Genomic DNA, 26,228 nt, shown 5'->3' on the forward strand with positions numbered 1-26,228 from the left:
TATTGAGATGAACTTTTGGTATTGACCAACCCACCATGATTTGCAAATAAATTCTTTAAAAATCAAACAATGTGATTTTCTGTTTTTTTTTTCTCCACATTCTGTCTCTCATGGTTGAGGTTTACCCATGATGACAATTACAGGCCCCTCTAATATTTTCAAGTGGGAGAGCTTGCACAATTAGTGGTTGACTAAATACTTATTTGCCCCACTGTATACATGAAGCGGTCAATGAACACGCACATAGCGGAGGAAATTAAGTATGAGTTTAATTATAAATTACATTTTGAGAAGGACCTCTTTACAAGTTTCAAAATTAAATAGACTTTTCTATGATTCAAAAATTGAAAAGAAAACATGCAGGTAACAGTCTTTATTTACAATGTTGTATGAATTGCGATTCTGTACATTACAACAAAACTATCATGATCAAGTCCGCTTCCAAGCATAAAAAGCTCAGCGATAATAGAAATACGAGTAGTTGAGAGAACAAAAATTTTGCGTGTACCGTAATGTGTGCAACTTAAAGCTCATGTTTTCAATCATAATAATAAATCACAATTTGTTATTTAGTCATTCGGCTTCTGTTGACAATATTGTAAGGCTTTTGTGAAAAACAAAATGAGCGAAGAGAATGAAAAAAGTGGACTTTGTAGTGATAATCATCAAGTAGGAGGAACGTTTGTGGAAAGAAAACACTTGAAAAATGTTCCAGGAGTGTTAAAACTGTCCATCTTTAGTGTCTTTACATGAGTCCACAGCAAGGCTCCTTTGTAGACTGGTCCTCCTCGGGGGCTCGTAGTTTCAATAGAGGAGGATCTCCACTAGCTGGCGTGAAGAACACCTGGCTAGGGGATGTCGCGTCCTCTGTGCCGTGAGACCCCGTCGGAGGACTAGTTACCTCAGAGGCAGCGCTCTCCTCTTCAATGGGAGGAGTCAAAGGTGGCGGAGGCGCCGGGTACTTATTGAGCTTTGCGGCCGCCCGCTGCCGTTTCAGGTCGGCTAACGTGTGATGAGATTTTTCCCGACTCATACTGTCCGAGCCTTCGTCCTCCGAGGGCCCCAATACTGGGTTGAGATGGTAGGAGGCGCTGCGTTCCATGCGACCTCCCCCGCTCCACTCTTCTCCAGGCACAGAAGAGGCCAGAGACACCGAAGTTCCTCCATTGCCTAGGCTTGACACGCTATTGCCGATAGAAGCAATCGGTTCATCGGAATGTGACGAGGCTCCAACTGCAGCCTGAATGGTATGACATGAGTAGATATGAGATATGACTACCGTAATTTTTATACCATAAGACGTCACCCACGAAAGTTGACACGAAAACAGCATTTGTTCACTGATAAACCACACTGGACTATAAGCCAAAGCTGTCCTCACTGTATTATGGGATAGTTACACCAAAAGAGATTAAACGGTGACGCCGTATTTGACAGCGGTATCATAAGACTGTCGTAAGATCAAATGAACCACCATGAAGCTTTGAACCAATTGGCTGCAAAGCTTCATTTGGTCATCACTGCTCCCTTAGGGGAGACAGTCAACCTCTGCTGTCAACATTGTTGTTGTCCAACATGCCTACTAGCATGCATTGCAGCGCTACAGATGTAAATAACAATCAAACTCCTGTTCTGTGCTAATTATTTCTTCAGTTACTGTTCTATTTGTTTCTTTAATTGCTAGTTAATGGTATTTGGTAACACTATTTGACCATGGCGCCATAACAAATTATCTCACTTTTGAATGGAAAAGATTTACATTTCTCACGAATATGAGCCTAATTAATTGATAGGCTGAATGATCAATGCAAAATAAATCTGTATTGACTTATACTAACTTTCATGTGTATTGGTTCAGGTGATACAACGTTCAATTCAAACCTTTGTTTTCAAAAACTTTCCAAAGAAACAATTTGAAGTGAAAGTCCCTTTTTTTTAAAAAATTTAAAAAAAACTGGGAGCTATCCAAGAATGTGTCCACTTCTGGTGGACGCTGGAGCCCCCCGAGACTCAAACTAAAGTATTGTAATATAAAAGTGGTTTGGGAAAAATTAATGAAAAAAAAAAAGAATCATATTCTAGGACCGATCGACATGTGAGGCACACTTGACTACCCCAAGACTCGAACCAAAGCACTCTCATGAAATTCTGATGTGTTATTTCATTTTGACTTCGTTATTCCTTCACTCATTTGCTCCCAAAAACGTATAAATACGTTCTATTTTTAATTGTTTCAGCGTCCCAAAAACATACTTATACGTCTTTTACGTTTTTTTTTTTTCACAAGAGGCATCGCTAGGTTTTTTTGCACCTAAACTGCAATACACAACGCTCAAAACTCATTTTAAAGCAATAAAACTGGCCACTGGAGGTCAGTAGCGCATTTTGTAAGAACTCATCTCGGGCTAAGAAGGGAAGTGAAGAAAAATAGTCAGGAAACGGAAGTTGGAGGGATCTTCTGAAGACGCGTGAGAATTTGAGAAAAATGTGGAGAACGATCGGAAAAAAAAGACAAACGACACTGGAGGAGTGTTTTGAAAAGAAAACGAAACCATCGTCAAAGGATTCAAAAAAATCTATCTTGATGAGACAGACGGTGATGGCCACAACAGCGTCAGGTTCCACACACGTTCTTGCGGAGCTCACGTTGCGTTACTCCTGAGCCCGAGGTTGAAACCAACAATGACGATGATGAAAAAAGTGAGACCGATCTGGATCATGACTCATCAGATTACTGGGAGCAACCTCATTCAACCGAGATTCGGCTATCGCAAGCACAAGAATCGACTTCTAATGCCTAGTTAAATGCATTGCTTAATATGATAATAATTTAGCTTTCACTTCACATGCTGCGCTTATGTCATTCACCACACAGCGCCCGTAGATTGTGACCGCTCGCATGATATAATATGGACAAGCACCACTCACAGTCGGGGTTGCCTCAACTTCCCATGCATTTTGGCAGAACCGCTAGTAGTCGTCGTCATTACCCGATCGTCACGGGCGTGTCATAAGAATGCGAGAGCTAACAAAACCACTGTAACGCACACTCCGAGTTTTCTTCACAACCCAAAACGAAACTAGTAGTGGCAACGAAGCAACATGCTAAAACAACGGACAGTGTGATGCCCGACGCCAGCGACCGATTTTCAACGCATCCAGGCAAACGAAAGTCGGACTTTGAAGTGATGAAGGCAGCCAGATCTATTCACAGGGGGTCATAGCTAGTGTGAAGCTGTACAGAGATCGTGAGTTTTTAACCCTGAAAAATAACCCACTACAATGGTGGAAAGGGCGGCATATTGTTTCCAAGAAACGCAGTCTACTTAAACATGAACATGGGGATCAGTTGATCTTCCCTCAAGAAAAATCTGCCCTTCAAAAAAGATATGGACAGTAATGAGGAATAAAAAATGTGGAAGCACAGGCATCAGTGAATGACTGCTGTGTATAAGCTTAAAGTAATGATTATTGACCTGTCTGTCTAAATTGCCATGTTTTTATTCTCCCGATTATACCAGTGGTAAAGCATAATTTATTATTTATTCATGATAACACTAGCAGGTTTAATTCTTTTTTTATAGAGCTGCTGCATATAATTAATATTTTTTGTTTGTAAGATGTTCACGTTGAAAGTTTGCACTTCAATTCCTTACCTCTTGTGTTCGAAACACCAGGAAATACAGTAATTGAATTACTGCACTTTATTGTTGTCTGTCACTGGAGTTTTATTTTATTATCAATCCCATCCAACAAAATGACGGTCATATAGTAAGCCTTTTTTTTTTTTTTTTCCCATAAAAAAATAAAACGTAATATCGGTATGAAATTTTGTTGTTTAATTTTGCGATTAGAATTGTGGTCATTTTTTTATGCTTAAAATACTGTACGAACACACACAACAAATGTTTACTATCGTATCGTTTTCACTCTGTATCGAACCGTATCGAATCGCTCGGCCTTAAAAATGTATCGTTTTCTAATCGAATCGTAACCTGTGTATCTAGATACATATCGAATCGGCTTCATGCCAGAGATTCCCAACCCTGGAAAAAAATCGGATTTGTGCATTAAGACCCGCGTTATGAACCTAGCCTTAGTGTTTCCCCCCACCGCCACAACATTAACGTATTGTCACATTACATTACCGAAAAAAAAACTTCTAATATCCCTCCTCTTCGAAGGGGGCTGAGGAGGCGGAATGTTGTCGACATGAATCTGTCGGGGCTGTGTGAGTGTGCATGTGGCGGGGGGTGTCAAGTCATCAGAAAATCAAACGTGCATTGGGGGGGGGGGTTGGATTGGCACATTCAGTCTGTCTGCACATTCAGTAAGACTGAACATCATGAAAATAATTCACTTTATAACGGTAGTGTTTAATCTATCCGTACAACATATTATATAATGCAAATAAGGTTGCTAAAAAGTTGGTGGGGACCATTTGAGCACCCTGAAAAGTTGCTGGTGTTATGTCACTACCGTCCCTATGCAAACATATGCTCTCGCTGACAAGTTCCGATTTTTCTTACGAATTACATCCTCACATGTTGATGAAGCTCGCTGTCCGTCAGACGGTCCTCATCATCGTCTTGCGGTTCAGGCTGACGGCCCCTCTCCTGCCACACCATGGCCTCTTTGTGATGCTCCCGCCTGTACAAGGTGGAGCGCTCGTTCACACTGACGCGACGCACCACTTTCCTGTGTGAACAAACGAGACAGAAGCGCTGCATTTTTGATTCCCTTTTAACTTGATTGGAGGACTTAAAATCCACACCCACCCTCTACTGCCGGTACTAGACGCTCGTTTTTGTAAGGTGCCCTTTTGACGGTCTTGGCTCTTCATGATGGCGTCGTGCTTGTGCTTGAGGTCCGTTAGTTTGGCTCGGACCTCCTCATCCATGCACACATCTTTTAAAAATATCAGATATTAATTTTTAGGCATCAACTCAATTGCTCCCAAAAACGTATAAATACGTTCTATTTTTAATTGTTTCAGTGTCCCAAAGACGTATTTATACGTCTTTTACGTTTTTTTTCCCACAAGAGACATCTCTAGGTTCTGATGCAACTTCGCTGAAAATCCATTTTAATGCAATAAAACTGGGCACTGGAGGGCAGTAGCGCATTTGGTAAGAACTCATATCGCACCATGAAAGGAAGTGAATGAAGAGAAATAGTCAGGAAATGGAAGAAGTAAGAAGCGTGAGAAAAATGTGGAGAACGATGTCAAACACAAGGACACAAGTTCCCTAGGTGATTTCTGTTATGAGGTGGTGGTCACTACACAGGTCCCCCCCAGAATTCACCCACACAGGACGCAAGGCGTAACCTGATTTAAGAGAACAGAACGGTCGGGTTGCACAGCCGGGGGGTGACACCCGCGGCCACAACAGTGTCAGTTTCAGTTCAATAGTTTAGTTATGTGTAAATAAATTGTTAGTTTGCTAACAAAAGAGCTATTTGTCTTGTTGTTTATGTTATTTTTATATTAGGAAAACATTATTCAGATGTTTGGGATGTCACAAAGGCAAAAAATAGCTGTGTTAAAGTTTGAAATGTATGCTTTTATAAAAAGCTCAATTTCTCTCAGAAATTAGAAAATTGCTCAAACTAAGCTATTTTCTAATGCTGATTTCTAAGGAATGGAAAAAGCTGAACTTTTTTTTTCCTGCGGAAAGAAGAGAGTCTAATCTTTCTTTTGGTGGGTTCCATGTTTATATAGCAATAGAACAGAATTTTCTGTGGGCCTTGCAAAATCATTCAAAATCCAGTAAAACGGCCAGGAGCGAAGGGGGTTGCTCCCCATGAAAATGGCTGGGAGTGAATGCGTTAAAAGATTTTTTTAAATTAAACATACCAAGGGGTGTCTCTTCCAGGACAGACTTTGCATCTAAGCTGGCTTCATGGCCAACCAACAGCTCCACCATTTGGATCTATGGTGCAAGCACAAACAACTATTTCAGTCTGAACGCAGCATAACGTTTATAACAGTGCAGTACTGACTTGTCCCCAGCAGGAGGCAGCATGCAACGGTGTCCAGCCATCACAGTCTTTTAACTCCACCTGAGCCTTGTTCTCCAGCAGCAGCTCCGCCACAGACAGGTACCCATTGGCAGATGCAATATGCAGCTAGAAAATATGGTACAGTAAAATATGCCGATGAATAACTCCAGTTACGATATGAGAAGAAAAACTCACCAGTGTTGTTCCATTATCATCCTGACTGTTCAAATCCGTCCCATTCTGAACTAATTCTCTGATGTCAGCAAGCATTGCCAGCTCTTTAGCTCCTCTGCGTTCATCGATTTGGACCTGTGTTATACCTGTAATAACAGACTTACTGCTCAAATATACTTGATATTTCACTCCATTTACAACATGTTATTTGATCCATCTCTGACCTTGTTCAGCCATGATCATCTCCAGGAGTTCGAGAGTGGCCTCATCCTCGCAGAGGTCATAGGGCATGTTCCCATCTGCGTTGACAGCCATCAGGTCGGCTCCACTGCAGAAACCATTCAAAAAAATAAATAAATAAAAGAAAGGAACAAGGATTGGTATGCAAGTGGCCTTGGCAGAGGTGGGTAATAACGCGTTACATTTACAGGTAGTCCCCGGTTTACGACGTATTCGAGTTACGCAGGAGTCTCACCCGCCATTTTGTCGAATCGGTTTTTTTTTTTTTTTTTGGTCACATAAACAGTACCTGATATTATCTTATTTTTTTACTTTACTTTCATTAATATGCCGTGTTTAAGGTTGCAGCTATCGATTATTTTAGTAGTTGATTAATCTATTAGCAAGTAAATTCGAATAATTGAGTCATCGGATAAGGATAAAAAAAAATTGAAATACCTGGGCTGAGCCTCAAACAGTATAAATAAATGAGGATATACAGTAAGTACAAAAGAACAATTAACTACTAACTACTAACTTACATAGCAAAAGTATGCTAGTTTAAATGTTATTTAATACTAACTTCTTTTTTTGCAATGCTCTTAACAAATGGTTCAAACACTTATTCAAATCACAAAAAACTTAAATATACCTATAAACTAAATTACGAATGCATTAAAAAAAAACATTAGCTCCAGCAAAACTTATGTTGGTCTTAACTGTGAGCAGGTGGATTCATCCATGTGAAATGAGTTGTCATATTCACCATTGCCACTAGAGGGCAGTGTATCCACCTGAATCAATAAAACTAAATGCGAACAATTTCAAAACAAACTTTAAAACCACTTTAATTAAACGAATACTCGAAGCAGCAAAATTTACCGTATTGGCCCGAATATAAGACGGCCCCCTCTTCTTCAAGACTCAAGTTTGAAAAAAAGACTTTTTGAACACCAAATTAATTTTTATACAGTAAATAATTACAGTACATCCGAAACAAATGATTATAACAATATATTTGAGAGAAAAAGCATGTTATTTTGCCTCATTCAAATCTTAATATCTGAACATTTAAATATGTAAACTAAAGTGCAGTCACATTGTTAAATGAATGGCTTCTGGTTTTTGTGATGAAACAACAAAACTGTAATAACTGCATTAACCATCAAAGTGAAGTCTAACTCTAGCTGTAGTCTTGAAACAAATCTGAGTCAGGAAAAACATTGCAATAAAATAATGCAAACTGGTTAAACTTGAGAGTAGCTGAGAGCTGTCATGACAACATCGCTTCAATGATATCTGGCGCCATCTAGCGTCGTGAATGGGGAGAGTAGCTGAGATCTATCATGACAGGACATCGCTTCAATGATATCTGGCGCCAATTAGCGTCGTGAATGGGTATAATGTCTAGACCGCGAATATAAGACGACCCCCTCTTTTTCAGTCTTATTTCAATGCAAAAAACACCGTCTTATATTCTGCCCAATACGGTAATTCAAATCTTTTTTCTAATGGAATTAATCGAGTTAGTCGATTAATCGTTCACTGTACGTGAAGTTGTTCAGCTTTACAGACATAAAACAATTGTGCTTTTTGAAGTGTTTTACTTCCTTCACTTTTGTGAAGCCGTAACACACACATGTGCACTTATGTTCAAAACGACACGCGTTTTAACATTAAAACACTTGACACGAAACAACTGGTGTTCAAATGTCCATCTGGTCTGATCAATATGTAAATACATTAAAATTAGCCTAATTTGCCTTACAAAAGTCTGCTATCTTAAATGCTACGAATGCTAACGTATTTACATTTGTCATCGCAAATCGCTCACACGTAACTCCACAAACTGTAGCTCTAAACTTAATCACAAATGTATACAAAAAACATATATTAGCTGAAACAACTTACAGCCTTATGTGAGCTGAACCAGAGCGCACTTGTCTTTTATCCATGTCAGACGAGAGCCTGTTCCTTAGTCATCAGGCGACAGTCCAGCCTGACGCAATGCTGCCACCAGAGGGCAGAGTATCCTCCATCATTAAACAAAAAAACAATAGTTTTGGACTTTTGGATAGTCATTATGTAGTACTAAAAGGGTTCATTCCGACTTACGCGGAAATTCGCCAGCGTAGAAATGGAACTCCTTCGTAACCTGGGGACTACCTGTACTTCAGTAACTTTTTGAGGAAAAAAATGTACATCTTAGAGCAGTTTTACCACACAATATTTTTTACTTTAAGTAGATTTCTGAGGAAAAAAACCCTACTCTTACTCCGCTACTTTGGGCTACACTAGTCGTTACATTTTCCCTCTTTATTCGACATACTGACTTTATTTTTGCCAGAGATGCCGACAGTACAGGCAGAAAAATAATACATGTTTTGTTAACGACCGCAATCTGACCTGTGCCTCTTGACACATCAGTATGCCTGTCTACTTGACTAATCCAAGAGATTTGCATATGTCAACCTCTAGTGGTTGGCTGCCCTTACTGGGGTGTTTGCAGCCTAGCATCAGTCAATGTAAACAGTAACGTTAGCTGCTGTTAGCTGTGTGCTGCAGACGGGGACGTCTTTGGACAGCTTTTTTACGAGGAAAAGGCCTGTTGAGCCAGAAGAGGAGCCTACAACCAAGTCCATTCTTCATAACATGTGGGATGAACTCTAGAAATCGTTATTTATATGACGAACATGACGTGCTTTTATTTTGGAAATGTTCACCGGAAGTACATTCACTTAATCGCTAACAGTAAGCTTTACACTCCGCAAAAAAGCTCTTTTTGTCATTGCATGTGGTGTCAGTAATCATTTTTCTTTCTTTTTTTTTTTTGTTTGCAAATGCTGTTAACCAGCGATTTTTCATGTTTGAAGTGTCACCTTTTAACCGCAAGTTTGGAGAAGACTGCCAATGTTTTATAACAGGCTAAAGTAGGTTGTCTTTTTTCCCAATTAGCCTCAATAAAGCAATGCTAACGTTTACAGTGTTTAATATAGATGCTTTTCCTTATTTTGTATGTCTGAACTTCATTCTACGGTGTGTTGATGACCAATAAACATCTGTGAAAGGAACTGGAGTCACATATGCCATCAACACGCACGTGTACACGTACGCATAAATGTATGCACGCACGCGGTGATAAAACGCAGCCGTGAAAATTACCGCCCTCATTTTTATTTACCGTGCGATAAATGGACTCATTGCATATCGCGACAGGCTTAGCAACTTCAATAAAGCATGTCGTTAGTTAGTTAGATGGACTTACAATCTGCCAGCTTGTCTCCTGTCAGCTTCCAAAATTACAACTGAGTGACGGTGCATTCATTCACGGCCGACGTGCAGCCAAGTTGGCATTGAAGAGACAGGACACAACAGTGTACCCTCCTTTGTTTTGTTGAAATAAGTCAATGTTTTGGCCACTCTGGTGCGCTTTTTTGGCTTTGTGCCCGTTTCCCCGCTTGCATATCAAGCGTCTGACATTAAATAAATCTCCCGAACCAGCTCCCCGTAAAAATGTTCTCCTCGTATCTACACAATTCACATAGGTCACCCTTTTTGATTCAAAATGGCGAAAAGTGAGAGATTTTCATGCCTGTTACATGTACTTCAGTCAAATTTTTGGCTACTTTACCCATCTCTAGGTGTTGGTCATGCTAACTTTGAGAGCTATTAGGCCAACTCACGCCTGAATAAGGAGCTGCACCAGCCCAGTGTGTCCACAAGTGGCAGCAGCATGCAGCGGTGTCCACAGCTCACTGTCACAGGCATTGACACAAGCACCCGCATCCAGCAGGCACTGCACCACACCCACAAAGTCATCGATGCAGCACTGGCAGGACAGGAAAGGTGGACATTTGCATTGTAAGTATAGGCTGTGATGCAAATGGGAAGTATGCCCATGCAAATGGACAAATAAGTAAAAACAACGTGGATGTAAATATCCTAATATTTCAAAGTAGGAAAATTAGCTGTTGTCATGAGGTGTAGCAGAATGACGAACAAGTAAGTGCTTTTTTTGTGCTTCCCACACAGAGGTTCATCAGACTAAACAAGATTTTTAAGACCTTGTCCTTCAAATTTTTCAGGAAAAGAATGCTCACTTAAATGTAACACTGGGAAGGAGACATTGGATGATAGGGATTAGACAAAATAAAGATAAAAAAGTGCCTAACAAAAACTAAAGTTGCATCTGGTTAATTTCTTTCACCGTGTTAACTTGTATCACCGTCGAAGCTCAGCTGCAGTACACTAGCTATACTTCATTGTATTGTTATTTTCACTCTGTTTTAGCTTGAAATAGTTTCAAATTCCAGACATTCTTTGCTATTTTGGGCATTCTTTCCTACTAGCCAACATTGCGTGCATCTGTAACATACCCGACAAAGCAGTCAGTTTTTCCAGGCCTACATCACACATTCATACTGAAGAAAGTGTGTGTTTACCTGATGAAGGGCTGTCAGTCCGTCTTCATTGACCAGATCAGGGCTCACACCATTGTTAAGCAGCTCCCTCACTAAATGATTAAAAAAAAAAATATTGCTATAAATATGACATGAATTATATTGCATAAGTCTACATTAGCTATCGGCTTATGTGAAAATGTATCTAAAATTTTTATTTTTGAACATTGGTTTGCCACTTTAATGTTTAAGATCAAATACAGACTTATGACTAATTAAATTGGCCCCAAAAAAATTTCAAAAGTGACATCTGAGACCTTCTCAAAGAGATATTTGATAAGGGGTTCATGCTTTATGACACTTCAGATGCTTGTCAGTGTGCAAGCTAACAATGAACTTAAAAGATTTGCCTCTATTCTTAGCTTTGATCCAGATTCTGACAAATAGCAATGAAGACAAAAGCGGCTTGAGAATTAAAGTCACTGTCAATTACAGCAGGGCTGAGAACGAAAAGTGGTATTTGGCAAAATTTTGCCATGTAGCATTTTTTTCCCATGTGGCATTTTGTTTGAATGTGGCAAAATGGATTTTGGCATGTGGCATTTTTAATGGTATGTGGCAAAGTAGATTTTGGCATGTGTCATATTTTTGCCATGCGGCAAAATGTATTTTGGCATATGGCTTTTTTAGCCATGCGGCAAAATGTATTTTGGCACGTGGCATTTTATTTTTGGTATGTGACTAAATGGATTTTGGCATGTGGCATTTTCTTTTGCCATTTGGCAAAATGTATTTTGGCATGTAGCATTTTTTGCCCTGTGGCATTTTTTTTGCGTATGTGGCAAAATGGATTTTGGCACGTGGCTTTTTTTTTTGTATGTGGCAAAATGGATTTTGGCACGTGGCTTTTTTTTGTATGTGGCAAAATGGATTTTGGCATGTGGCATTTTCTTTTGCCATTTGGCAAAATGTATTTTAGCATGTAGCATTTTTTTTGGCTTGTGGCATTTTTTTTGGTATGTGGCAAAATGTATTTTGGCATGTGGCATTTTTTGCCATGTAGCAAAATGTATTTTGGCATGTGGCATTTTTTTGCCACGTGGCATTTTGTATGTGGCAATATGGACTTTGGTATGTGGCATTTTTTTGCCATGTGGCAAAATGTATTTTGGCATGTGGCTTTTTTACCATGTGGCAAAAAGTAATTTGGCACGTGGCATTTTTTTTGGTATGCGACAAAATGGGTTTTGGCACTTGGCTTTTTTTTTTTTTTTTTTTTTTTTTTTGTATGTAGCAAAATGGATTTTGGCATGTGGCCTTTTTTTTATATGTGGCTAAATGGATTTTGGTATGTGGCATTTTTTTTGCCATGTAGCAAAATGTATTTTGGAATGTGGAAAAACGTATTGTGGCATTTTTTTATTTTTTAGCCTTATGGCATTTTTGGGGATATGTGGCAAAATGGATTTCGGTATGTGGCATTTTTTTGCCATGTGACAAAATGGATTTTGGTATGTGCCATTTTTTTGGTATGTGGCATTCTTTTTGGTGTATGGCATTTTTGCAGGCCATGCATGTCCATGTCCATTGACGGCTATCCACGTCCAAATTTTCATTTCATTTTAAATGGCAGAAAAACGTGTGGCTGTGATTTTTGAACATACACTTACAGCACACTGACATTCAACTGGCAACCAAAAATTAGAAATTAAGACCTACAAAGTTTTTTTTTTCCAACAAACAACACAATCGTATACAAACAAAAGCAGCAATAAAATAGACTGTATAAGACTTTCCTGTAATTGTTGACGAGGCTCCTGAAATAACCTGGTGGTCCACCCGCGAGCGTAGCGACCACCTACCCAAGATTCATCGGTGCAGAAAGAAAGCTGACTAACACGGAAATTTGGATGTGCATAGCAGTCAATGGTATGGCCTTACTTGGGTGCCAGTTGCATGTCAATGTGCTGCAATGTTAAGTGTATGGTCAAAAATCACAGCCACACGTTTTCTGCCATTTAAAATGAATTGAAAATTTGGACGTTCATAGCCGTGCCGTCAATGGCATGGGCCGACTTGGGTGCCAGTTGAATGTCAATGATTTTCACATTACTTTCTGTTCTGTAACCCAAAATCAACAGTAAGTGACCCAGAATTGCCTCAAAATCAACCAAAAGTGACTGAAAATCAACAGCAAATGACCCCAAATTTTAACTCATTGGTTGCCATAGACGTCCAATCCGTTTGAAGTGGAAGGGATGGCAGCGAATGAACGAATGCGAGCGATGAACTCAATTTAATTCACAGCCGATAGAGCTTGTTTTTCTGTTAATTACTTGTCCGGTAAAATATTGTAGAGTTATTCCCTGTCCCATGTATCGATATTTTTTGTGAGATCGTTATCGGTAGCTACCCAGAGGTTCCCACCCATCACTAAGAATCATTCAAAAGACTAGAACGGCTGCCAAAAACAGCACCAAGGCCAATGTAAAGCATGCATCTACTGACCCTCATCCAGGTCGTTGCGTGAAGCTGCATCAAGAAGTGTGATGGCACTCGGGAAGGTGACTTTTCTTGTACGCTTCTTCTTCTTATCTGCTTTAGCCTTGGATCCTCGCGCTGAATCCTTTTCCAGCTGGCTCCACGCTTTCAGCTGTTGCGCGCGCCGCCTCTGGGCATGTTTGAGGCGTTCAGTGGCATTCAGACGGCCAATGGTGGCCATCTCGGCCAGCAGCTCGCTGTGGTCGGCCGCCATTTTGCCACAATACAGTCTTTCAGTCTTTTGACTTCCCTTAGTTCACGTTGTGTGCAACTCGTACGCTTCAAAACAGGTCTGTTAGGCCATTGCATAGGTGCGAGAATTTATCAAAGAAAATAAAGCCAAAAAAAAAAAAACAACTACGTACTTCTAATGATTTAAACTTACGTAGCGGAATCAGATGACTGATAATTCCGTGTTTGGAGAAAGGAGCAATACATAGAATGACTGTGGTGTCTCTTTGCCATCTTTCAGACTGGAACTTTTATCATGGCAGAAAAAAATGAAAAATGCACCCAAAGCAAAAACTGTCGATCTGAGGATTTCAAACAATTGTTAGTCCTTTCCTCCATGTCATTGATGGGACAGCTGACAAATAATCCATACAAATAAATGATCCGTAAAGGTGGTGCTTCGTTCAAGACTTGTGTCAGTCTCTTGTTGATTTAGGTAGCTGATATCCAAACAATGACTTGCAGTCAAGGCTTGTAGTGCTTTGAATAATCCTTCGGTGGTGACAGTTGATTATTCAAAAGTCATCATGCATGGTTTAGTAGCTGGAGAATTTTTGGCTGGTTTCCACGATGGACTTCTGGCTGCAACTGTGGGCAGATACAGTAAATTTAATTTAGTGCTGCAATGATTCATCGATTAACTCGAGCAGAGGTCAACAGATATATCGGCTGGCCTATATATCGGGCCGATATATGGACTTTTTTCCCCCAACATTGCTGATTAACAAAACAAAACAAAACGAAACAAAAAAGCCGATAAAAAGGATTTTGATCAGGCATCTGTGTGGGCAACTGTGGCTGACGCTGACTAACAGTGGGACCCCGGAAGGACCCTGCAGCAGCTTAAAGGCAGGCTGATACAGGAAGCTTCAAGCTTGCCTGTTTTGTAAATATTGCAAGATTTTTTTTTTTATCTTGCATGACAGAATATGCTGTGTTGCTTTAGCCTTTTAAGGTGTTTACTGAGTGATCCTTACACTCTAAATCATTGATCCCCAACCACTGAACTAGAGACCGGTACCAGTTCGTGGCGCATTGGCTACCGGGCCTCAGAGAAATAACAAATCATTTGTTAACGACTGCAATCTGGCTTCTGCCTCTTGACACATCAATATGCCTGTCTACTCTATTGACTACTTCGAGTACAGATTTGTGTTTGCGCCTTCAATTGGTTTGCTGCCATTACTGGGGTGTTTGCACACCTGTAGCAGCCCAATGTCAGTCAACGTAAACAGTAACGTTAGCTGCTGTTGGCTGTGTGTTGTGGGCGGTGATGTCTTTGGACAGCTTTTTTACAGGGAAAAGGACACCTGCTGAGCAAGAAGAGGAGCCTACAACCCAGTTCATTCTGCATAATATGTAGCTAAAAGCTAACAGACAAGGCAACAAAAGCCTCATACCTCATAGCGAACCTCATCGCTAATGCCAAGAAACCTTTCAAGATTGGAGAAGAGCTCATTATACCTGCGACCAAGGATACTTCAAGTTTTAGGAGAGACAGCTGCTAAAAAAAGGTTGATTCATCGTAAGGCGAGTAGCATTTTCCCTGCACTTAAAGTTCGTTTTTAGCCCCGTGGTGTTATTTTTGCCGATCGATCGGGTCCGATCATGTCATTTTCAAAGTATCGGAATCGGCAAAAAAATATCAGACATGCCTTTTTTTTAATATATATTTTTATCAAATCGTTTTCTAATTGTATTTAACGTTACAGACATAATATGTTACACTCATCCAGAGTCTTTAGTTTAGGCTTAAGGTAGGGTTATCAACTTTATCCCGTTAATGGCGGTAATTAATTTTTTTTTTAAATATCACGTTAAAATTGTAAACGCAATGCGCTGCACGACCCACTCACACATTGTCGTGTCCAATCTGTAATGGAACAAGTATTTGATACACTGCCAATGGGTTTTCCCATTAAAAATATATATCGGCCTCAAATATCAGCTTGTGATATTGGTAATCGGCTGATTTTTTTTTTTTTTTAAGATATCTGTATCGGCATTTGAAAATCCCATATCGGTTGACCTCTAAACTCGAGTCATTTGATTGGAAAAAAAGCTTTGAATCAAATTTTGCTGCCTTGAGGATTCCTTTCATTGAAGTGGCGTTGTAATGGTTTGTTTTGAAAGTGTTTGCATTTAGTTTTATTGATTTTGTTGAATATACTGCCCTCTATTGGCAACGGTGAATATGACATAACTCGCCTAACATGGCGGAATCCAACTGCTCCCTGTTAAAGCCAACATATGGTAAGTTTTTGTTTGAGCTAAATTTATGCATTTCATCTAGTTTAGAAGCATATTAGCTTTAGCTTCTTTTTTGCTAAAGCCATCTCCACCCTGAACTGTCACATGTAACAACACACCACCCAATGCCCAATATTCATTTACATGCAATATTCTATGTGCAATACTTACTTACATGCAATATTCAATGCCTTCACTGTCAAACTGCTGCTACTTCACTTCTATTCACACATATTCTATGTGCAATACTTATTTACGTGCCATATTAACGTGCAATATTCAATACCTTCACTGTCAACTGCTGCTACTTCACTTCGATTATTTGCACTGCCTGAACATAGGACTACCTCATACACATTTTATATTTATTTAGATTTTATACTTTTATACTTGGAAGTCACTTTTGAGACTTTTCTTGTCCTGCAGTGTAAAGAGAGATGCGCCACAATTTAATTGTACAACTGTATAATGACAATAAAGGGCTATTCTATTTTATTCTATTCCAATTAGCAGTCTTGGTGGGAATATGTATTTAAACAATTTGTTAAGACCATTGTAGTAAATGGGGAAAAAAAGTAGCATTTTATAGTATTTCAGCTAGCATACATTTGCTATGCATGTTAGCCAATTGTTCTTTTGTTGTACTTAGATCCGAATTCAGTTATTTTTTTATACCGTTTGAAGCTAAGCTCAGGTAGTTTCATTGATTTATAAATACTTTTATTGCTCTTGTGAAATGAAAGTGCAATTCGACATCGTTTGAAGATACACTCAGGTATTTTATTTTGTATTCGCATTTTATGCTCAAAAAAATATTATTGCAAGCATAAACACTCCTTTGTTTTACATTTCCTAAAATGTGTTCTTCAACGCATTAAATGTAATCAGATTACTTGACTATTTGAACTAACTACTCAATAGATTAATCGATTACTTAAATACTCAATAGCTGCAGCCCTAATTTCATTGGCTTGTGAAAGTATAATGTGCAAGCACGACTCTTATCTTTAACTCTTGAGCTCCTTCAAGCTCCCTCCTCTCCCACTCACCTCTCGAAAGAAACCCGAGATGGTGGGACACGTCATTAATGATTCATAACAATGACGTTTTGCAAGTGTCGGGCATAAACACAAGGTAAGAACAAATATGAGTTGGACTGAACTTGGTCTTGGACTTACAACAGGGCAACATTTTAGCACGGCACTTTCAAGCAAATTCTCATTAGCGTAATACACTTGACAACTACTGTGGCCTATACACACACTTGGCTATTTATCAGCTACTTATATATTATTTAGGTTCAGGCCTGTGAGCACTGAGAGGGAGGTCAACTCGAAAAGCACTCAAGGCTTGGGCCTCATCTACTAGGCCCAACAGTGGATTAAAACAGTGGCATTTCACAAATGTTTGTGTCATTTACGGCATTGTCCTAGTATTTTAAGGGTGGCCACTGGCTACCCTTTGCATCCTTTGTTTCTACAATCTAAGGATTTCCTTAGATTGAGGCAACAGCTTAACATACCACCCCTTGGCTGACGGCAAGAACACAGACTTCTTGTTTGAATGTTCCATTTATAAAGTTGTGCCCTTCGACAGGTAAGTAAGTGTCACAGTTTCCACGATTCATACTTACAGTACATAAGAGACTCGTCATGTTGAGAGGAAACTAAATGCAGTTGGTCAGTGAAAAATAAATTGTGTGTCCTACTGTCTTTACAAAAGGATTTAAAGGATGAAAGGATTGGAGAAACAAGAAAAATCCCTAAAGGAACGTTAACTGCTGTATTAGTTGTGTAATTCCAGACACTAATTTGATGTTTAAATAGCAGTATGGCCCGGCATTGCTCGAGTTTGTGTTATGTGAACTCAATAGAACCAAAGGCAGATAAAACATACTTTCCTTAGAGATGCAGCTGTAATGTAATAATAGTAGAAGAAGGACACCATAAGGGGTTAATGCTCAATCGCTTTTCCAACACTGTGTACAGTATTGTGGCGAAATATTCAAATATCACAGTTTCACGGTATTGCAGTTACAGCTCTAAAATGTGTTACTTTGAGATATCGGAATTTCAAAAAAAAAATCCATTGAACAAGATTTTTATTTTTCAAAATATATTAGCGAATTGGAACATATATAATGTTAAGTTAAAAAATATATATATTCCAAATAAAATTAAAATAAATGCAATCCTTTAGGTGAGCGTAAACCCACAGCGGCAGCGCAACAATATTACCTTCAGAACAAAAATAATTGAATTATTTTCCATAAAAAGCACTTGCGTATGACTCATATCATGTTTACATTATACACACACTCTCTTTCTCAACACAGACAGTTGCCGGAGAGAAAAAAACAACAACAACATGTTTTAACACCGCTAGACACACTAAACACGCTGGAGTTACAGTGCTGGCCAAAAGTATTGGCACCCCTGCAATTCTTTCAGATAATGCTTAATTTCTCCCAGAAAATGATTGCAATTACAAATGCTTCAGTAGTAATATCTTCATTTTTTTTTTTTTGCTTGCAATGAAAAAACATAAAAGAGAATGAAAAAAAAAATTTAAATCATTATAATTTTACACAAAACTCCAAAAATGGGCCGGACAAAAGTATTGGTACCCTTAGAAAAGTCATGTGATGCTTCTCTAATTTGTGTAATTAACAGCACCTGTTACTTACCTGTGGCACATAACAGGTGGTGGCAATAACTAAATCATACTTGCAGCCAGTTAAACTGGATTAAAGTTGACTCAACCTATGTCCATGTGTGTACCACATTCAGCATGGAGAAAAGAAAAAAGACCAAAGAACTGTCTGACGCAAAATTGTGTGGAAGCAAGGGCAATCTCAAGCCTACAAGTCCATCTCAAAAAGACTCTAAACGTTCCTGTGTCTACCGTGCGCAGTGTCATCAATAAATGTAAAGCCCATGGCACTGTGGCCAACCTCCCTAGATGTGGACGGAAAAGAAAAAATGACGAGAGATTTCAACGAAAGATTGTGTGGATAAAGAACCTTGACTAACATCCAAACAAGTTCAAGCTGTCCAGCAGTCCGGGGGTACAACAGTGTCAACCTGTACTATCCGTCAGCGTCTGAATGAAAAGGGACTCCATGGTAGGATACCCAGGAAAACCCCACTTCTGACCCAGAGACGTAAGAAACCAGGCTGGAGTTTGCCAAAACTTACCTGAGAAAGCCAAAAACATTTTGGAAGAATGTTCTCTGGTCAGATGAGACAAAAGTAGAGCTTTTTGGGAAAATGAATCAACATAGCGTTTACAGGAAAGAAAACGAGACCTTCAAAGAAAAGAACACGGTCCCCACAGTCAAACATGGCAGAGGTTCCCTGATGTTTTGGGGTTGCTTTGCTAACTCTGGCACTGGACTGCTTGACAGTGTGCATGGCATTGTGAAGTCTGAAGACTAACAGCAAATTTTGCAGCATAATGTAGTGCCCAGTGTGAGAAAGGTGGGCCCCCCTTTAGAGGTCATGAGTCTTCTAGCAGGACAATGATCCAAAACACACTTCAAAAGCACTGGAAAATGGTTTGAGAGAAAGCACTAGAGACCTCTAAAGTGGCCAGCAATGAGTCCAGACCTGAATCCCATAGCACGCCTGTGGAGAGATCTGAAAATGGCAGTTTGGAGAAGGCACCCTTCAAATCTCGGAGACCTGGAGTAGTTGACCAAAGAAGAATGGTCTAAAATTCCAGCAGACCATTGTAAGAAACTCATTGATGGATACCGGAAGAGGTTGTTCGCAGTTATTTCATCTAAAAATTGTGCTAACAAAATATTTAGGCTGACGGTGCCAATACTTTAGTCAGGCGCATTTTTGGAGTTTTGTGTAAAATCATAATGACTTCATTTTTTTTCCATTCTCTTTTTGTGTTTTTCCTTTCAAGCAAAATAAATGAAGATATCACTACCAAATCATTTGTAATTGCAATCATTTTCTGGGGTCATTTTTGCAGGGGTGCCAATACTTTTGGCCAGCAATGTATAAATTGAATAAAATGCATTAAAAAAAAACATTCTTATGTTGGTCTTAACAGGGAGCAGCTACATTCAGCCATGTTGCACAAGTTATGGCTAATTCATTGTTGCCACTAGAGGGCAGTGTATCCACCCAAATTGATAAAACTAACTGCAGACGCTTTCAAAACTTACCATTGCAACACCATTCTAATGAAAAATTCTCAAAGCAGCAAAATTTGATTGGAAGCATTTTTTCTAATCAAATTACTCGAGTTAATTGATTAATCGTTGCAGAACTAGTATAGATATAGATTATATAGTGTAAGTTTTAACCTTCATTAAACAACAGCGTAACGTAAGATCTAGAATGTGTGTTGTATGAATCACAATGACAAAAATAGAAACGTAAAAAAAAAAAATAAAAAAAAATAAAAAAACATTAGAAATCTCTTGTAATCTATTGTTGGTTGTTCTGAAATTCACAAATCCAGCAAGTCCCCCAAATACATTAGGTTCCTGTCTACTTAATGTCAAAATATGATCTGGTAAAGCACCAGATTCACTAAAGTCAGTAAAGGAACTGAACAACCTTCCTGATAAGAGACTAATTACACTTCCAAAAGCAGCCAAAGCCATTCTTGTAAGCATTCTATTTGATACGGTTCAAGCCCACTGGCTGATCATACTTGATGATTAGCGGCCACATTAGACGACTTATCAGTGTTAGTGTTTGATGGGTCACTGCTTGGTTTCAATAGTTGGCTATAGTAGTTAGCCCTGGTCATTCATACACTGCAGAAAAATAGTATTTTACCAGTGGGCAACACTGTCCTCGCCTTGTGACTTTCTTCACCGATATGACGCCCACACAGAGAGTATTATGAACAAATATTCAGGCCTTCTCAAATATTCCTAGGTCAACCTGACATTTGTGGACATTTTCCAACTCACGACTTTAATAGGAAGGGGAGTCTAGCACTTCTCTGGAACATAGACTTTCATTCAACAAGTGTAATGAATAGAGCACTATGAACACGCTGCTGAAGCATTCATCAAGTGGGCGGTGACTTAACTCACGGGAATAAAGCTCTGCTTAAATCCCAGGTTGCATCAGGCAATAAATGTGGCAACATTTGAGCAAAGGCAGGTGGTTGTTTGATTATGAAATAGGGTAGCACAGTCATTGTGTACCAGCTCAGCAATTGAATGAAACAAAGCTGAGTTTAGAGGAGATTGTTCTTGAATGATCCTCCGGTGGATGCCAAATGAGCTAATCTGTTCACACAAAAAAAAGAAAAATCACACCATGTTTGTTTGAGTCAGCAGCAAACTGCCATTGTTTGTAACTAGAGATGTCCCGATCGATCGGGTCCGATCACGTCATTTTCAAAGTATCGGAATCAGCAAAAAAATATCGGACATGCCTTTAATATACAGTATATATATATATTTTTATTAAATAGTTTTCAAATTGTATTTAACGTTACAGACATAATGTGTTACACTCTTCCAGAGTCTTTAGTTTAAGCTTAAGGTAGACCTATCAAATTTATCGCGTTAACGGCGAGAATTAATATTTTTTACATTTATCACTTTACAATATTTAACGCAATTAACGCATGCGCTGCACGACCCACTCACGCGTTATCGCATTCAATCTATAATGGCGCCGTTTTACCCATACAGTGTATAGAGCTAAATGGCGGCGTAAAATGAGTAGAGTGAATTTTGGCAGCCTTTGGAGCCGTTTTTAAACGGCTAAAGTCTTACAAATTACAATCCCTCTCCTAACGATTAGAATAATCGTGGGAAGCAATGTGGGGAAGAAAGGTAGTAATTGATCTTTTTCTTAACACCCTATGTTATTTCCCAACGCCGAGAAGATATATCAATTGGTACCACGACGCACAGTCATGGTTGCACTTCCCATTATACATTTGGGCAGAAGTTAAATGGCCACAGTATCATTTACTGAAAGCTCAACAAATACACTAGATGGCAATATTTAGTCACAATATACAAAGTCACATTTATCCTTTAAGAATTACAAGTCTTTCTATCTGTAGATTCCTCTCACAGAAAGAATGTTAATAATGTAAATGCCATCTTGAAGATTTATTGTCATAATAAACAAATACAGTACTTATGTACTGTATGTTGAATGTATATATTCGAGTTTTATTCATTTTTTTTCTTAATGCATTGCCAAAATGTGTATGATCGGGAAAAATTATCGGGAATGATTGGAATTGAATCGGGAGCACAAAAAAAAAAAAAAAAGCAATCGGATCGGGAAATATCGGGATCGGCAGATACTCAAACTAAAACGATCAGGATCGGATCGGGTGCAAAAAAACATGATCTGAACAACCCTATTTGTAACTATTAAAAATATCCATGGAGGAAAATATGGTGAGATTAACAACGTTTTGTGATATAAGAGAATATTTTTCCTAAAGAACATGACAGGGAAGAAGACAACGTGAGAGGAAGAAGGATCTGGAGGAGTCATTGTACCCACTTCCTCCCACTTCCAAGTATATCTACTGAGCGCACAAGAAAAAATAGAGAACATTAGCTACAAAACACTTCTTACAGAAAATAATTTAGGAGTAAAACATGAGAGTCATGCACAAAAAGGGTGCAGCTTTTTATCCAATAGTTTCTTCTGATCCATTTCCAAGTGAATATATTCATTGAGTAACAACAACCTTTTTGACCCCTTGCACCAAAAAAGATAAAAACAACCACTTAAACTACCTGTTTTTCCATGCTAAAAAAAACAACAACAACAAAACATCTACAGTGTTTTCATGTGATCCTCATTAAAATATGAAAACCTATAAATGTTTGGGTCGTTTTAGTTAAAGCAGACACCGTTTTTACATCTGTGCGATTTTGACAAAGATCAGATCACATTTGATGGTGATTTTATGAAGAAATGTGAGAAATTCCAAAAGGTTCAGATACTTTTTCATACCACTGTACACTCAAATGCCTTAAATCTATACTCAATACCTGGTTTACATTATTTTCTCTATCCACAATGTGATCTATACGAGGGATGTCCGGATCCGATCACGTGATCGGATATCGGACCGATTAACAGCTATGCTGCGCCATTTTTCAGAGGATAGGAATCGGTTGAAAAGGATCGGGTTTTTATTTTGAAAAACTATTGCTATTTCTTTTATTATTTTAAAGGCTAAAAAGTAGAGTTCGACCAATATATGAACTTTTTCCAACATCAACCATCAGCCGATAAACAAACAAAAAAAATTAGCCAATAAAAAGGTTTTTTGACATCTGTGTGGGCAACTGTGGCCGCCGTTAACTGACGGTAGGACCCTGGAAGGACCCTGCAGCAGCTTGAACCAATAATACCTGAATGCAGCCGACAGCAGCTACAAACTACGGCCACATGATGCTACGTTGCTAAAAACTACGCCCACGTGATGCTACAGTGGTAGCGTCTGTTGGGTCTCGTAGATATCGCATGTATATAGGCAAGGTAAATTTATTTATATAGCACAATTCAACACAAGGCAATTCAAAGTGCTTTACATAACATGAAGACCTTAAAAAGCACATTAAAATCAATAGATCGTAAAAACAAAGACAATCGAAATGAAATTATGCATAAAAATCGCATTTAATCACGAATAGAATAACAAATAAATGAAAAATAAAATACTACTGCTAATAATTGAAATCAGCAATGGAGATAAGCACAAGAGGAATAGAAAGCAAATAGGTTGAAATATATAGACAGTTATGGATATGCAGTGCTAAACAAAAGCGGTTTTAGCCCTGATCTAAAGGAGCTAACAGTTTGAGCATACTTCAGACCTTCAGGTAACTTGTTCCAGAGGTGAGCATAATAACTAAATGCTGCCTCACCCTGCTTGGTTCTTGTTCTTGGAACATACAGGAGATCGGTTCCAGACGACCTTAGGGGTCTAGATGTTTCATAGGAATCTAACAAATCCAGCATGTATTTTGGTCCAAGGCCATTAAGTGGTTTGTAGGCGAGTAGTAGTATTTTATAGTCTATCCTCTGACTCACTGGAAGCCAGTGTAGCGATTTCAAAACTGGAGTAATGTGGTCCAGTTTCCTTGTATTTGAGAGGACTCTGACTGCAGCATTCTGTACTAGCTGCAGCTTCCTGACTGATTTTTTTATCAAGACCTGTAAATATATCGTTGCAATAGTCCAATCTGCTGAAAATGAATGCATGCATAAGTTTTCCCATGTCTTGTTGAGTCAGAAGCCCCTTAATTCTGGCTATATTTTTTAGGTGGTAATAAGCAGATTTAGCGACTGACATTAGATGGCTATCAAATTTGAGGTGTGAGTCAATTACGCCAAAGTTTCTGACTTGATTTGTAGCTCTAAGTGTCATTTTGCTAAGGTGCCTACTTATCTTTGACCTTTCCTTTTTTTTTTTGGCCCACAAATGATCACTTCTGTCTTCTCCAAATTTAACTGGAGAAAATTCTGGCACATCCATTTATTGATTTGATGAATGCATTTACTCAGGAATACTAAGGGACTATAATCATGTGGGGACACAGAAATGTAGAGTTGTGTCATCTGCATAGGTGTGATAGGAGATGTCATACTGTTCCATAATCTGAGCAAGGGGAAGCATATAGATGTTAAATAAGAGTGGTCCAATAATTGACCCTTGAAGGACTCCACATGTGATATACACATATACTGGACTGTCTCAGGAAATTAGAATACACAATATTCTAATTTCCTGAGACAGTCAGGAAATTAGAATATTGTGTATTCTAATTTCCTGAGACAGTCAGGAAATTAGAATATTGTGTATTCTAATTTCCTGAGACAGTCCTGTATATATACACAGGACTGTCTCAAAAAATTAGAATATTGTGTATTCTAATTTTCTGAGACAGTCCAGTAGAACTATATGTGAAATGACAGACTCGGCGGCGTTGGGAAACAGCTGCCACTGTAAAGCAGTAGACTTCTCAGGAAGGCTCTGTAGTAGCGAACCTAAAGTGAGTCACTTTTTATCTAAAATACTCCTAAATCGGCAAAATCTTGACTTGAATCTATCTTTAAATGATGAAACAGTTTTAAAACTTCCACATGTTGTCTGTAGACAGAAGATAAATAAAGCAATAATGCAATAACAGGAGCAATTTTAACAACTTTAAAGGTTGATTCACAACATTAAATGACTTCCAAACATAGCAAAAGTTACAATCTAGTTATTGCAATATCTGCAATACCCCTGTGTAGGGGTGTGACAAAATATCGAAATGATGATATATCGTGATACTTTGTATCCCAAAGGTTATCAATATGCTACTGCCAAGAATTGAGACATCGTTTTTAAAAGGTGTCAATGTTTTTAGTAAAAAAAAAAAAAAAAAAAAAAAAAAAGGGGGGGGGACCAACAAGTTGCTACCAAAATATTCCACCATAATAGTGTCTCAGGTAACTAAGGCTCCCTTTGATGGTGCTCGACGCCCAATCCATTTAGACAGGGAACGTTCATTCATTCGAAATAGGGCTGCAGCTATCGATTATTTTAGTAGTCGATTAATCGATTAACTATTTCGTTTGAATATTTGAGTAATCAGATAAGGAACACAACAAATTTTACCTGACCTCAGCAGAGTCTCACACGGTATATATAGATTTAAAAAAAAAAAAAAAAGGCTCTATTTACAACAAAAGAACAATTGGCTAACTTAGATAACAAAAGTCAGCTAGCTTAAATGCTATAAAATGCTAAAGCTTTTTTACAATGCTCTTAACAAATGGCTCAGACACATATTCCCACAAAAATTGGGTAAATATACCTTTAAACTAAATTACGAATCCCTTCAAAAAAATCATTAGCTCAAACAAAAACTTAGCTTATGTTGGTCATAACAGGGAGCAGATGGATTCAGCCATGTGAAATGAGGTAGCCTAGAGCGCTGTGTATCCACCCAAATCAATAAAGATAAATGCAAACACCTTCAAAACAAACCATTACAACGCCACTTTAATTAAACGAATGCTCAAAGCAGCAAAAGTTAATTTGAATCTTTTTTTCTAATCGAATACTCGAGTTAATCGATTAATTGTTGCAGCACTAATTCAAAACTAGAGCATTCGGAGTCATTCTCTCCGATTTCCGGTGCATTTACAGGTCACTTGCTGTTCATTTACAGGTAATTTCCTATTGAGTTTGAGTCACTGCCTAATCATTTGGGTGATTCCCAGGTCAATTCCTGTTCTGTAACACAAATAAAACAGGAAGTGATCCATAAAATAACCCAAAATCAACAGGAAGTAACTGAAAATCAACAGGTAAATGACCTTAAACGGCCCAAAATTACCTCAGTGCCTGGGATTGGCTGCCACTGACGGCCATAGTCTACTAGTGATAAACTTATTG

General features: G+C 38.7%; 1 protein-coding gene across 1 annotated transcript in view; it reads right to left on the bottom strand.

Moving 5' to 3' along the window:
• Positions 1-307: 307 nt before the first annotated feature.
• The window catches only part of ppp1r16a (protein phosphatase 1, regulatory subunit 16A), a 32,476-nt gene continuing 6,555 nt past the window's right edge, over positions 308-26,228 (bottom strand). The window contains exons 2-11 of the mRNA XM_057823747.1: positions 13,305-14,156; positions 10,839-10,909; positions 10,080-10,225; positions 6,402-6,505; positions 6,199-6,323; positions 6,004-6,129; positions 5,858-5,933; positions 4,779-4,908; positions 4,545-4,698; positions 308-1,240 (exon numbers count right to left, since the gene is read on the bottom strand). Coding sequence (XP_057679730.1) covers positions 746-1,240; positions 4,545-4,698; positions 4,779-4,908; positions 5,858-5,933; positions 6,004-6,129; positions 6,199-6,323; positions 6,402-6,505; positions 10,080-10,225; positions 10,839-10,909; positions 13,305-13,551 — 1,674 coding nt within the window. The 5' untranslated portion in view covers positions 13,552-14,156 and the 3' untranslated portion in view covers positions 308-745. The remainder of the gene's footprint in view (positions 1,241-4,544; positions 4,699-4,778; positions 4,909-5,857; positions 5,934-6,003; positions 6,130-6,198; positions 6,324-6,401; positions 6,506-10,079; positions 10,226-10,838; positions 10,910-13,304; positions 14,157-26,228) is intronic.

This window comes from Corythoichthys intestinalis, chromosome 20 (genome assembly GCF_030265065.1).
Source record: "Corythoichthys intestinalis isolate RoL2023-P3 chromosome 20, ASM3026506v1, whole genome shotgun sequence".
Lineage (NCBI taxonomy): Eukaryota > Metazoa > Chordata > Actinopteri > Syngnathiformes > Syngnathidae > Corythoichthys > Corythoichthys intestinalis.